The following is a 14,237-nucleotide window of genomic DNA, read 5'->3' as shown; positions in this document are numbered from 1 at the left end:
AATATTAGCAGTAGTAGTAGTAGTAGTAGTAGTAATATTAGCAGTAGTAGTAGTAGTAGTAGTAGTAATATTAGCAGTAGTAGTAGTAGTAATATTAGCAGTAGTAGTAGTAGTAGTAGTAGTAATATTAGCAGTAGTAGTAGTAGTAATATTAGCAGTAGTAGTAGTAGTAATATTAGCAGTAGTAGTAGTAGTAATATTAGCAGTAGTAGTAGTAGTAATATTAGCAGCAGTAGTAGTAGTAATATTAGCAGCAGTAGTAGTAGTAATATTAGCAGTAGTAGTAGTAGTAATATTAGCAGTAGTAGTAGTAGTAGTAGTAGTAATATTAGCAGAAGTAGTAGTAGTAATATTAGCAGTAGTAGTAGTAGTAATATTAGCAGTAGTAGTAGTAGTAATATTAGCAGCAGTAGTAGTAGTAATATTAGCAGTAGTAGTAGTAATATTCGCAGTAGTAGTAGTAGTAGTAGTAGTAGTAATATTAGCAGTAGTAGTAATATTAGCAGTAGTAGTAATATTAGCAGTAGTAGTAGTAGTAATATTAGCAGTAGTAGTAGTAGTAGTAGTAGTAATATTAGCAGTAGTAGTAATATTAGCAGTAGTAGTAGCAGTAGTAGTAATATTAGCAGTAGTAGTAGTAGTAGTAATATTAGCAGTAGTAGTAGTAGTAATATTAGCAGTAGTAGTAGTAGTAATATTAGCAGTAGTAGTAGTAGTAATATTAGCAGTAGTAGTAGTAGTAATATTAGCAGTAGTAGTAGTAGTAATATTAGCAGTAGTAGTAGTAGTAATATTAGCAGTAGTAGTAGTAGTAATATTAGCAGTAGTAGTAGTAGTAATATTAGCAGTAGTAGTAGCAGCAGTAGTAACAGTAGTAGTAGTAGTAATATTAGCAGTAGTAGTAGCAGCAGTAGTAGTAGCAGCAGTAGTAACAGTAGTAGTAGTAGTAGTAGTAATATTAGCAGTAGTAGCAGCAGTAGTAGTAGCCGCAGTAGTAACAGTAGTAGTAGTAGTAGTAGTAATATTAGCAGTAGTAGCAGCAGTAGTAGTAGCCGCAGTAGTAACAGTAGTAATATTAGCAGTAGTAGTAATATTAGCAGTAGTAGTAGTAGTAATATTAGCAGTAGTAGTAGTAGTAATATTAGCAGTAGTAGTAGTAGTAATATTAGCAGTAGTAGTAGTAGTAATATTAGCAGTAGTAGTAGTAGTAATATTAGCAGTAGTAGTAGCAGCAGTAGTAACAGTAGTAGTAGTAGTAATATTAGCAGTAGTAGTAGCAGCAGTAGTAGTAGCAGCAGTAGTAACAGTAGTAGTAGTAGTAATATTAGCAGTAGCAGCAGTAGTAGTAGCAGCAGTAGTAACAGTAGTAGTAGTAGTAATATTAGCAGTAGTAGCAGCAGTAGTAGTAGCAGCAGTAGTAACAGTAGTAATATTAGCAGTAGTAGTAGTAGCAGCAGTAGTAACAGTAGTAGTAGTACTAGGCTATATTAGATTGGCTGTGATGTTAACTCCAGTATATTGAATGGATGTGGACAGCATTGAACCTGGTCTCCTCTGTGCAGGGTTTACAGAGCTCTCTTCTTCTCCTCTGTGCAGGGTTTACAGAGCTCTCTTCTTCTCCTCTGTGCAGGGTTTACAGAGCTCTCTTCTTCTCCTCTGTGCGGGGTTTACAGAGCTCTCTTCTTCTCCTCTGTGCGGGGTTTACAGAGCTCTCTTCTTCTCCTCTGTGCAGGGTTTACAGAGCTCTCTTCTTCTCCTCTGTGCGGGGTTTACAGAGCTCTCTTCTTCTCCTCTGTGCGGGGTTTACAGAGCTCTCTTCTTCTCCTCTGTGCTGGGTTTACAGAGCTCTCTTCTTCTCCTCTGTGCGGGGTTTACAGAGCTCTCTTCTTCTCCTCTGTGCGGGGTTTACAGAGCTCTCTTCTTCTCCTCTGTGCGGGGTTTACAGAGCTCTCTTCTTCTCCTCTGTGCAGGGTTTACAGAGCTCTCTTCTTCTCCTCTGTGCAGGGTTTACAGAGCTCTCTTCTTCTCCTCTGTGCCGGGTTTACAGAGCTCTCTTCTTCTCCTCTGTGCCGGGTTTACAGAGCTCTCTTCTTCTCCTCTGTGCAGGGTTTACAGAGCTCTCTTCTTCTCCTCTGTGCAGGGTTTACAGAGCTCTCTTCTCCTCTGTGCCGGGTTTACAGAGCTCTCTTCTTCTCCTCTGTGCCGGGTTTACAGAGCTCTCTTCTTCTCCTCTGTGCGGGGTTTACAGAGCTCTCTTCTTCTCCTCTGTGCGGGGTTTACAGAGCTCTCTTCTTCTCCTCTGTGCGGGGTTTACAGAGCTCTCTTCTTCTCCTCTGTGCGGAGTTTACAGAGCTCTCTTCTTCTCCTCTGTGCGGGGTTTACAGAGCTCTCTTCTTCTCCTCTGTGCGGGGTTTACAGAGCTCTCTTCTTCTCCTCTGTGCGGGGTTTACAGAGCTCTCTTCTTCTCCTCTGTGCAGGGTTTACAGAGCTCTCTTCTCCTCTGTGCAGGGTTTACAGAGCTCTCTTCTTCTCCTCTGTGCGGGGTTTACAGAGCTCTCTTCTTCTCCTCTGTGCGGGGTTTACAGAGCTCTCTTCTTCTCCTCTGTGCGGGGTTTACAGAGCTCTCTTCTTCTCCTCTGTGCGGGGTTTACAGAGCTCTCTTCTTCTCCTCTGTGCGGGGTTTACAGAGCTCTCTTCTTCTCCTATGTGCGGGGTTTACAGAGCTCTCTTCTTCTCCTCTGTGCGGGGTTTACAGAGCTCTCTTCTTCTCCTCTGTGCGGGGTTTACAGAGCTCTCTTCTTCTCCTCTGTGCGGGGTTTACAGAGCTCTCTTCTTCTCCTCTGTGCGGGGTTTACAGAGCTCTCTTCTTCTCCTCTGTGCGGGGTTTACAGAGCTCTCTTCTTCTCCTCTGTGCGGGGTTTACAGAGCTCTCTTCTTCTCCTCTGTGCGGGGTTTACAGAGCTCTCTTCTTCTCCTCTGTGCGGGGTTTACAGAGCTCTCTTCTTCTCCTCTGTGCGGGGTTTACAGAGCTCTCTTCTTCTCCTCTGTGCGGGGTTTACAGAGCTCTCTTCTTCTCCTCTGTGCGGGGTTTACAGAGCTCTTCTTCTCCTCTGTGCGGGGTTTACAGAGCTCTCTTCTTCTCCTCTGTGCGGGGTTTACAGAGCTCTCTTCTTCTCCTCTGTGCGGGGTTTACAGAGCTCTCTTCTTCTCCTCTGTGCGGGGTTTACAGAGCTCTCTTCTTCTCCTCTGTGCGGGGTTTACAGAGCTCTCTTCTTCTCCTCTGTGCGGGGTTTACAGAGCTCTCTTCTTCTCCTCTGTGCGGGGTTTACAGAGCTCTCTTCTTCTCCTCTGTGCGGGGTTTACAGAGCTCTCTTCTTCTCCTCTGTGCGGGGTTTACAGAGCTCTCTTCTTCTCCTCTGTGCGGGGTTTACAGAGCTCTCTTCTTCTCCTCTGTGCGGGGTTTACAGAGCTCTCTTCTTCTCCTCTGTGCGGGGTTTACAGAGCTCTCTTCTTCTCCTCTGTGCAGGGTTTACAGAGCTCTCTTCTTCTCCTCTGTGCGGGGTTTACAGAGCTCTCTTCTTCTCCTCTGTGCAGGGTTTACAGAGCTCTCTTCTTCTCCTCTGTGCAGGGTTTACAGAGCTCTCTCCAGAGGAGCTGAGACTGGAGTACTACAACACCAAGCCATCAGGAGACCTGCAGGGATATGTGAGTAGAATCACATGCATATCCCCTAATCTGCATAAAAACAGTATAACATGAAGCCATCTGCACTGGGATTCAATGTCATGAAAACTTTATTGATACATATGAGACAGACATTTGTCTTCTGCTTTTAACCAACCCCTCTGATATACACACATCATGTAGGAGAGGCTGGAGCAGAGGGGAGAGAGGTCACACATCATGTAGGAGAGACTGGAGAAGAGGGGAGAGAGGTCACACATCATGTAGAAGAGACTGGAGAAGAGGGAGAGGTCACACATCATGTAGGAGAGGCTGGAGCAGAGGGGAGAGAGGTCACACTATGTAGGAGAGGCTGGAGCAGAGGGGAGAGAGGTCACACTTTATGTAGGAGAGGCTGGAGCAGAGGGGAGAGAGGTCACACATCATGTAGAAGAGGCTGGAGCAGAGGGGAGAGAGGTCACACATCATGTAGGAGAGGCTGGAGCAGAGGAGAGAGAAGTCACACATGTAGGAGAGGCTGGAGCAGAGGAGAGAGAGGTTACACATTATGTAGGAGAGGCTGGAGCAGAGGAGAGAGAGGTCACACATCATGTAGGAGAGGCTGGAGCTGAGGGGAGAGAGGTCACACATTATGTAGGAGAGGCTGGAGCAGAGGGGAGAGAGGTTACACATTATGTAGGAGAGGCTGGAGCAGAGGGGAGAGAGATCACACATCATGTAGGAGAGGCTGGAGCAGAGGGGAGAGAGGTCACACATTATGTGGGAGAGGCTGGAGCAGAGGGGAGAGAGGTCACACATTATGTAGGAGAGGCTGGATCAGAGGGGAGAGAGGTCACACATTATGTAAGAGAGGCTGGAGCAGAGGGGAGAGAGGTCACACATCATGTAGGAGAGGCTGGAGCAGAGGGGAGAGAGGTCACACATTATGTAGGAGAGGCTGGAGCAGAGGGAGAGGTCACACATCATGTAGGAGAGGCTGGAGCAGAGGGGAGAGAGGTCACACATTATGTAGGAGAGGCTGGAGCAGAGGGGAGAGAGGTCACACATCATGTAGGAGAGGCTGGAGCAGAGGGGAGAGAGGTCACACATCATGTAGGAGAGGCTGGAGCAGAGGGGAGAGAGGTCACACATAATGTGGGAGAGGCTGGAGCAGAGGGGAGAGAGGTCACACATTATGTAGGAGAGGCTGGAGCAGAGGGGAGAGAGGTCACACATTATGTAGGAGAGGCTGGAGCAGAGGGGAGAGAGGTCACACATCATGTAGGAGAGGCTGGAGCAGAGGGGAGAGAGGTCACACATTATGTAGGAGAGGCTGGAGCAGAGGGGAGAGGTCACACATCATGTAGGAGAGGCTGGAGCAGAGGGGAGAGAGGTCACACATCATGTAGGAGAGGCTGGAGAAGAGGGGAGAGGGGTCACACATTATGTAGGAGAGGCTGGAACAGAGGGGAGAGAGGTCACACATTATGTAGGAGAGGCTGGAGCAGAGGGGAGAGAGGTCACATTATGTAGGAGAGGCTGGAGCAGAGGGGAGAGAGGTCACACATTATGTAGGAGAGGCTGGAGCAGAGGGGAGAGAGGTCACACATTATGTAGGAGAGGCTGGAGCAGAGGAGAGAGGTCACACATCATGTAGGAGAGGCTGGAGCAGAGGGGAGAGAGGTCACACATCATGTAGGAGAGGCTGGAGCAGAGGGGAGAGAGGTCACACATTATGTAGGAGAGGCTGGAGCAGAGGGGAGAGAGGTCACACATCATGTAGGAGAGGCTGGAGCAGAGGGGAGAGAGGTCACACATCATGTAGGAGAGGCTGGAGAAGCTGCAGTGCAGCTCCCAGTGAGAAGTTTATGGGGTTTAGTTCCTTGTCCCCAACAGTGATTCCAGAGAGCACTACATTACATATATATTTCTGTGTGTCTTTTTTACTGAGAAATGAATTTCAATCAATACTGACAGCAGCCTGCCTTGTGTCTGTAGGTTAAGGTCATTAATCAATACTGAGAGCAGCCTGCCTTGTGTCTGTAGGTTAAGGTCATTAATCAATACTGAGAGCAGCATTCCTTGTGTCTGTAGGTTAAGGTCATTAATCAATACTGAGAGCAGCATTCCTTGTGTCTGTAGGTTAAGGTCATTAATCAATACTGAGAGCAGCATTCCTTGTGTCTGTAGGTTAAGGTCATTAATCAATACTGAGAGCAGCATTCCTTGTGTCTGTAGGTTAAGGTCATTAATCAATACTGAGAGCAGCATTCCTTGTGTCTGTAGGTTAACGTCATTAATCAATACTGAGAGCAGCATTCCTTGTGTCTGTAGGTTAACGTCATTAATCAATACTGACAGCAGCCTTGTGTCTGTAGGTTAACGTCATCAATCAATACTGACGGCAGCCTGCCTTGTGTCTGTAGGTTAACGTCATTAATCAATACTGAGAGCAGCCTTGTGTCTGTAGGTTAACGTCATTAATCAATACTGACAGCAGCCTTGTGTCTGTAGGTTAACGTCATTAATCAATACTGACAGCAGCCTTGTGTCTGTAGGTTAACGTCATTAATCAATACTGAGAGCAGCCTTGTGTCTGTAGGTTAACGTCATTAATCAATACTGACAGCAGCCTTGTGTCTGTAGGTTAAGGTCATTAATCAATACTGAGAGCAGCCTTGTGTCTGTAGGTTAACGTCATTAATCAATACTGAGAGCAGCCTTGTGTCTGTAGGTTAACGTCATTAATCAATACTGAGAGCAGCCTTGTGTCTGTAGGTTAACGTCATTAATCAATACTGACAGCAGCCTTGTGTCTGTAGGTTAACGTCATTAATCAATACTGACAGCAGCCTTGTGTCTGTAGGTTAACGTCATTAATCAATACTGAGAGCAGCCTTGTGTCTGTAGGTTAACGTCATTAATCAATACTGACAGCAGCCTTGTGTCTGTAGGTTAACGTCATTAATCAATACTGACAGCAGCCTTGTGTCTGTAGGTTAACGTCATCAATCAGCTGGTCAACCAATGGAGAAGCAGAGTCCAGGAGCTGAGGGCTATGAGCGGCAACACCAGAGTCGCTATGGTAACACACACACACACTACGTCCTGTAGTAATACGACAAGACAAATAGAAAGCCCCTATATGTACAAGGTGAGTAATAGTCTCTCGTCTCACCCAGCTTGCAGAGCTGGACAACCCAGCACCACAGGCAGCGTCTGGAGGTTTTGGGTCGACACCAGTGACCGGCTTTGGGTCCTCAGCACCATCCGGCTTTGGAACGGGTAAGACCTGTAGTCTGTGTTCTTCATAGGAATACAATACAGACATGGAGGCTCTCTAACTCCTATGTTGACTGGCTAAGTCCCTCTGTAACTCCTATGTTGACTGGCTAAGTCCCTCTGTAACTCCTATGTTGACTGGCTAAGTCCCTCTGTAACTCCTATGTTGACTGGCTAAGTCCCTCTATAACTCCTATGTTGACTGGCTAAGTCCCTCTGTAACTCCTATGTTGACTGGCTAAGTCCCTCTGTAACTCCTATGTTGACTGGCTAAGTCCCTCTGTAACTCCTATGTTGACTGGCTAAGTCCCTCTGTAACTCCTATGTTGACTGGCTAAGTCCCTCTGTAACTCCTATGTTGACTGGCTAAGTCCCTCTGTAACTCCTATGTTGACTGGCTAAGTCCCTCTGTAACTCCTATGTTGACTGGCTTCTACACCTGCATTGCTTGCTGTTTGGGGTTTTAGGCTGGGTTTCTGTACAGCACTTTGAGATATTAGCTGATGTACGAAGGGCTATATAAAATAAACTTGATTGATTGACTGGCTAAGTCCCTCTGTAACTCCTATGTTGACTGGCTAAGTCCCTCTGTAACTCCTATGTTGACTGGCTAAGTCCCTCTGTAACTCCTATGTTGACTGGCTAAGTCCCTCTGTAACTCCTATATTGACTGGCTAAGTCTCTCTGTAACTCCTATGTTGACTGGCTAAGTCCCTCTGTAACTCCTATGTTGACTGGCTAAGTCCCTCTGTAACTCCTATATTGACTGGCTAAGTCCCTCTGTAACTCCTATGTTGACTGGCTAAGTCCCTCTGTAACTCCTATGTTGACTGGCTAAGTCCCTCTAACTCCTATGTTGACTGGCTAAGTCCCTCTGTAACTCCTATGTTGACTGGCTAAGTCCCTCTGTAACTCCTATGTTGACTGGCTAAGTCCCTCTAACTCCTATGTTGACTGGCTAAGTCCCTCTGTAACTCCTATGTTGACTGGCTAAGTCCCTCTAACTCCTATGTTGACTGGCTAAGTCCCTCTGTAACTCCTATGTTGACTGGCTAAGTCCCTCTGTAACTCCTATGTTGACTGGCTAAGTCCCTCTGTAACTCCTATGTTGACTGGCTAAGTCCCTCTGTAACTCCTATGTTGACTGGCTAAGTCCCTCTGTAACTCCTATGTTGACTGGCTAAGTCCCTCTAACTCCTATGTTGACTGGCTAAGTCCCTCTGTAACTCCTATGTTGACTGGCTAAGTCCCTCTGTAACTCCTATGTTGACTGGCTAAGTCCCTCTGTAACTCCTATATTGACTGGCTAAGTCCCTCTGTAACTCCTATGTTAGTGGGACATGCAGTTGTCCTTTAAATATTTACTTGCGTTTCTAATCCTCTTCATTCCTATGTTGAACAGAAGGTTTCCATGAGAGAGTGCCAATGTTTGTGCCTGAGGGATAGGAGGACAGTGGGCTCGTAGGATGATGATGTAAACTCAGCAACAACAACAAAAAACGTCCCTTTTTCAGGACCCCTGTCTTTCAAAGACAATTTGTTAAAAATCCAAATAACTTCACAGATCTTCATTGTAAAGGTTTTAAACACTGTTTCCCCTGCTTGTTCAATGAACCATAAACAATTAATGAACATACACCTGTGGAACGGTTGTTAAGACACTAACAGCTTACAGACGGTAGGCAATTAAGGTCACAGTTATGAAAACTTAGGACACTAAAGAGGCCTTTCTACTGACTCTGAAAAACACCAAAAGAAAGATGCCCAGGGTCCCTGCTCATCTGCGTGAACATGCCTTAGGCATGCTGCAAGGAGGCATCTGGATTGCAGATGTGGCCAGGGCAATAAATTGCAATATCCATGTCCATACTACATACTAAGACAGTGCTACAGGGAGACAAGACGGGACAGCTGATCGTCCTCTCAGTGGCAGACCACGTGTAACAACACCTGCACAGGATTGGTACATCCGAACATCACACCTGCGGGACAGGTACAGGATGGCAACAACTGCCCGAGTTACACCAGGAACGCACAATCCCTCCATCAGTGCTCAGACTGTCTGCAATAGGCTGAGAGAGGCTGGACGGAGGGCTTGTAGGCCTGTTGTAAGGCAGGTCCTCACCAGACATCACCAGCAACAACGTCACCTATGGGCACAAACCCACCGTCGCTGGACTAGACAGGACTGGCAAAAAGTGCTCTTCAATGACGAGTCACGGTTTTGTCTCACCGGGGTGATGGTCGGATTCGCATTTATTGTCAAAGGAATGAGTGTTACACCGAGGCCTGTACTCTGGAGCGGGATCGATTTGGAGATGGAGGGTCCGTCATGGTCTGGGGCGGTGTGTCACAGCATCATCGGACTGAGCTTGTTGTCATTGCAGACAATCTCAACGCTGTGCGTTACAGGGAAGACATCCTCCTCCCTCATGTGGTACCCTTCCTGCAAACTCATCCTGACATGACCCTCCAGCATGACAATGCCACCAGCCATACTGCTCGTTCTGTGCGTGATTTCCTGCAAGTCAGGAATGTCAGTGTTCTGCCATGGCCAGCGACGAGCCCGGATCGCATTCCCATTGAGGATGTCTGGGACCTGTTGGATCAGAGGGTGAGGGCTAGGGCCATTCCCCCCAGAAATGTCCAGGAACTTGCAGGTGCCTTGGTGGAAGAGTGGGGTAACATCTCACAGCAAGAACTGGCAAATCTGGTGCAGTCCATGAGGAGGAGATGCACTGCAGTACTTAATGCAGCTGGTGGCCACGCCAGATACTGACTGTTACTCTTGATTTTGACCCCCCCCCCCTCCTTTGTTCAAGGACACATTATTCCATTTCTGTTAGTCACATGTCTGTGGAACTTGTTCAGTTTATGAATCTTGTTATGTTCATACAAATATTTACACATGTTAAGTTTGTTGAAAATAAACGCAGTTGACAGTGAGAGGACGTTTCTTTTTTAGCTGAGTTTATATATCTGCTACTTCTCTCAAACTGGACTCTCCTTCATCTCCTCAGGTTTCGGAGTGCCGGCCCAGGCCCCAGTCCAGGACACCACAGGTGCCAGTAATTTCAGCTTTGCTGGACCAGGTGCAGCTTCTGGTTTCGGTAGTCCTGCAGCAGCCGTCGCACCAGCTCCCACTGGGATTGGCTCTATGGCCACCACTGTTCCCTCGGCAACAGGTTTCTCCTTTGCCACCCCTGCTGCCAACAAGGAGCCAACTACAGCCGGTTTCGGAGCTCCTGCCTCTGCGTCCGGGTTTAGCTTCGCCTCGACGACCACTGGTGGAGGAGGAGCATTTGGAGGGAGTGGTTTCGGGAGTGCAGCGCCAGTGGCTGCAAGTGGTTTTGGACAGGCGAGTGGAGGGTTTGGGGTTATGGCCCCAGCAGACAGTCTCTTCACCCCCCAGAGCCAGCTGAGTGAAGAGGAGCTGAAGGAGTTTGGAGGGAAGAGGTTCACCCTGGGACAGATACCACTCAAACCCCCCCCTGTTAATATGCTGGTGGTCTGATCCCACCATGGAACCACTCAAACCCCCCCCTGTTAATATGCTGGTGGTCTGATCCCACCATGGAACCACTCAAACCCCCCCCTGTTAATATGCTGGTGGTCTGATCCCACCATGGAACCACTCAAACCCCCCCCTGTTAATATGCTGGTGGTCTGATCCCACCATGGAACCACTCAAACCCCCCCCTGTTAATATGCTGGTGGTCTGATCCCACCATGGAACCACTCAAACCCCCCCCTGTTAATATGCTGGTGGTCTGATCCCACCATGGAACCACTCAAACCCCCCCCTGTTAATATGCTGGTGGTCTGATCCCACCATGGAACCACTCAAACCCCCCCCTGTTAATATGCTGGTGGTCTGATCCCACCATGGAACCACTCAAACCCCCCCCTGTTAATATGCTGGTGGTCTGATCCCACCATGGAACCACTCAAACCCCCCCCTGTTAATATGCTGGTTGTCTGATCCCCCCCCCCCGTTAATATGCAGGTTGTCTGATCCCCCCCCCCCGTTAATATGCAGGTGGTCTGATCCCCCCCCCCCGTTAATATGCAGGTGGTCTGATCCCACCACTCAACCCCCCCGTCCCCGTTAATATGCAGGTTGTCTGATTCCCCCCCCCCCCCCGTTAATATGCAGGTGGTCTGATCCCACCACTCAACCCCCCCCCCCCCCCCCCCCCTGTTAATATGCAGGTGGTCTGATCCCATCTCATTCTAAATGATGTCGTGTTTCAACCAAGATGGTGTTCCTGGTAATAATGCCATGCCATGTTTTAAAATTAAAGGGGGGGAGCAGAATGTAAGACACACTACTGGTGGTCTGACTGTACCAGGGACCAAAATAGGCTACTGTTTTGCTATTTTAAAATTTAAATAAGTGTGTTTTAATTATGGTTGGTGGTATTTTTGCTTTGAACCAAATTATGGGCTGTTGTGTTTACTTTCATCTCATGTTTCCCCCCCCCCAGGTGTATATTGTATAAACAATACTTTGTTCTGTCGTTCATTAAATTAAAACCGTTTTATGATTTCATCTGAACATAAAACATGTGTACAGCAGCAGACGAGGCCTTTTCTTATTGGGTGTTATGAGAATTTCGTTATCAATGTTCATAAACTTCAATTCATCTACTCAGTCTGCAACCCAGAGTTTGTAAAGATTCTGGTTGAACGCAAACAGACAAGAGTCCCAACTTACAAAAGTCAAAGTGTTTATTCACGAGAACGTTCTGACGTCCAAATACAAAAACATCCATTTTATACGGGCTCCTTACGTACATACCTTCACACACAAACGGTAGGTATCCTACGCACACACATACAAGTTCAAATCTTAAGCTGTGCCTTGCTCAGACAGTCTTGTGTTTTTTCCACTATACAGATACATTGTTTAATCTACAACATGTTTCATTATTTTCTGCCAGCCTAACAGTTTCTCCCCTCCACGGGTGGAGACAGAATGTCCTGTAAGGAACACAGTAGTCCAGCTCGTCTGTCGATAGCTCCTCTTATCATTTGTTTCACACTTGCACCCTGCTTATGTAATGGATGTGAAATGGCTAACTAGTTAGCGGTGGTGCGCGCTAATAGCCTTTCAATCGGTGACGTCACTCGCTCTGAGACCTTGAAGTAGTGGTTCCCCTTGCTCTGCAAGGGCCGCGGCTTTTGTGGAGCGATCGGTAACGATGCTTCGTGGGTGACTGTGGTCGATGTGTGCAGAGGGTCCCTGGTTCGCGCCCGGGTCGGGGTGAGGGGACGGAGTAAAGTTGAACTGTTACACTTACATACTAAAAAGGAACAAAAGGTGCTTGTTCTAATTCTGACTAAAACTACACACATTAGATTATAGTTTTAGGATTCTAATCAATTTCATACAATTATATAGTTTCAGAGTGGAATTATTTAAACATTATCTTTCAACATATAAATTATTTTTTATCATTGGTCCTATACAATTCACACTGTACCAGAGAGCCACCATGAATGAGGCTCTCTGATTGGACTCGTCATGGCTCATCCTGTATAACTATTGCAAATACGCACCTTTTCTATTCACATACTGGCCATATACACCATTTACATACATATATATTTTGAGGCCGGAAACTCATTTCGTGTAATTCTATACATTTTACCATGGTGTTTTTGTACTGTGTATTTAAATACTGTATTCTCGACACGGCTCATTACAATATTTATACTACTCTACGTTGTATTTTAGTTACACTGTTTTATACACACCGCATATTTGTTTATATACTGGATTCTGCGTATACTCACTTAATCTTCACGATGAGTATCGAAGTAGTGTAGCGGAGGTATACGCCATATAAATGAAAAAGGCTGAACAGATCACAATGTCGAGCAACTATTATTTCTACGCGCAGCAATGTGCCCGCATTGGTAAGCATACACACACAAGTTCCCAAAAAAATTCAATTTGTGGGGAAAACACAATTTATAAAATGCGCACACCATTTGCGAGCGGTTTCATGGACAGAAATGGAAATATCCGTTCGAAATTTAGAAAGAGGGAAAATCTAGAGTCAACAACTATCATGGTTTGCCATGTACCAGCTGTTTCGTTATGGTCAGTATCATAGCCGTGGGAAGTAGTTTATGCAACAACAAAACATTGTCAGCAGATTGGGTTGCTGGGGAAACTTTAAATTATTTTTTATTTCAGGGGGTGCTTACCTTCCGCATCTATGGCCAGTATGTATTTACAACAACAAAAATCGAAATAAGAAGTTACATGCAACTGAAAAAAATGCCCTGTCTGAAAATAATGTATCGTTTATGACCAAGTGCGCATGCGCAAAATCCAACTCTTCATCTCCAATATATCAATCAATCAATCAATCAATTTTATTTTATATAGCCCTTCGTACATCAGATAATATCTCGAAGTGCTGTACAGAAACCCAGCCTAAAACCCCAAACAGCTAGAATGCAGGTGTAGAAGCACGGTGGCTAGGAAAAACTCCCTAGAAAGGCCAAAACCTAGGAAGAAACCTAGAGAGGAACCAGGCTATCAGGGGTGGCCAGTCCTCTTCTGGCTGTGCCGGGTGGAGATTATAACAGAACTATGCCAAGATGTTCAAAAATGTTCATAAGTGACAAGCATGGTCAAATAATAATCATGAATAATTTTCAGTTGGCTTTTCATAGCTGATCATTAAGAATTGAAAAACAACAGGTCTGGGACAGGTGGCGGTTCCATAACCGCAGGCAGAACAGCTGAAACTGGAATAGCAGCAAGGCCAGGCGGACTGGGGACAGCAAGGAGTCACCACGGGCGGCAGTCCCGACGCATGGTCCTAGGGCCCAGGTCCTCCGAGAGAAAGAAAGAGAGAAGGAGAAAATTAGAGAGAGCCAAGATTTTCAAAATGTTCATAAATGACAAGCATGGTCAAATAATAATCAGGAATAAATCTCAGTTGGCTTTTCATAGCCGATCATTAAGAGTTGAAAACAGCAGGTCTGGGACAGGTAGGGGTTTCGTAACCGCAGGCAGAAACAGTTGAAACTGGAATAGCAGCAAGGCCGGGCGGACTGGGGACAGCAAGGTGTCAGCATGCCCGGTAGTCCTGACGTATGGTCCTAGGGCTCAGGTTCTCAGAGAGAGAGAAAGAAAGAGAGAAGGAGAGAATTAGAGAGAGCATACTTAAATTCACACAGGACACTGGATAAGACAGGAGAAGTACTCCAGGTATAACCAACTGACCCTAGCCCCCCGACACATAAACTACATATAATCACATAAACTAATA

The 14,237-nt window shown here is 46.3% G+C and overlaps 1 protein-coding gene across 2 annotated transcripts in view; it reads left to right on the top strand.

Annotated features, from left to right (window-relative positions):
• nup42 (nucleoporin 42) overlaps positions 1-11,045 on the top strand; it is a 38,678-nt gene extending 27,633 nt beyond the window's left edge. Inside the window, exons 4-8 of one of the 2 annotated variants that reach the window (XM_055893260.1) lie at positions 3,629-3,705; positions 6,662-6,748; positions 6,846-6,948; positions 9,966-10,918; positions 11,018-11,045. In XM_055893260.1, coding sequence (XP_055749235.1) covers positions 3,629-3,705; positions 6,662-6,748; positions 6,846-6,948; positions 9,966-10,459 — 761 coding nt within the window. In that variant the 3' untranslated portion in view covers positions 10,460-10,918; positions 11,018-11,045. The remainder of the gene's footprint in view (positions 1-3,628; positions 3,706-6,661; positions 6,749-6,845; positions 6,949-9,965; positions 10,919-11,017) is intronic. The other variant, XM_055893259.1, reaches the window with a different exon arrangement.
• Positions 11,046-14,237: the final 3,192 nt, after the last annotated feature.

This window comes from Salvelinus fontinalis, chromosome 32 (genome assembly GCF_029448725.1).
Source record: "Salvelinus fontinalis isolate EN_2023a chromosome 32, ASM2944872v1, whole genome shotgun sequence".
NCBI classification, from domain to species: domain Eukaryota; kingdom Metazoa; phylum Chordata; class Actinopteri; order Salmoniformes; family Salmonidae; genus Salvelinus; species Salvelinus fontinalis.
The sequence above is the reverse complement of the archived record's forward strand: the minus strand, read 5'-3'. Positions and strand labels throughout refer to the sequence as shown.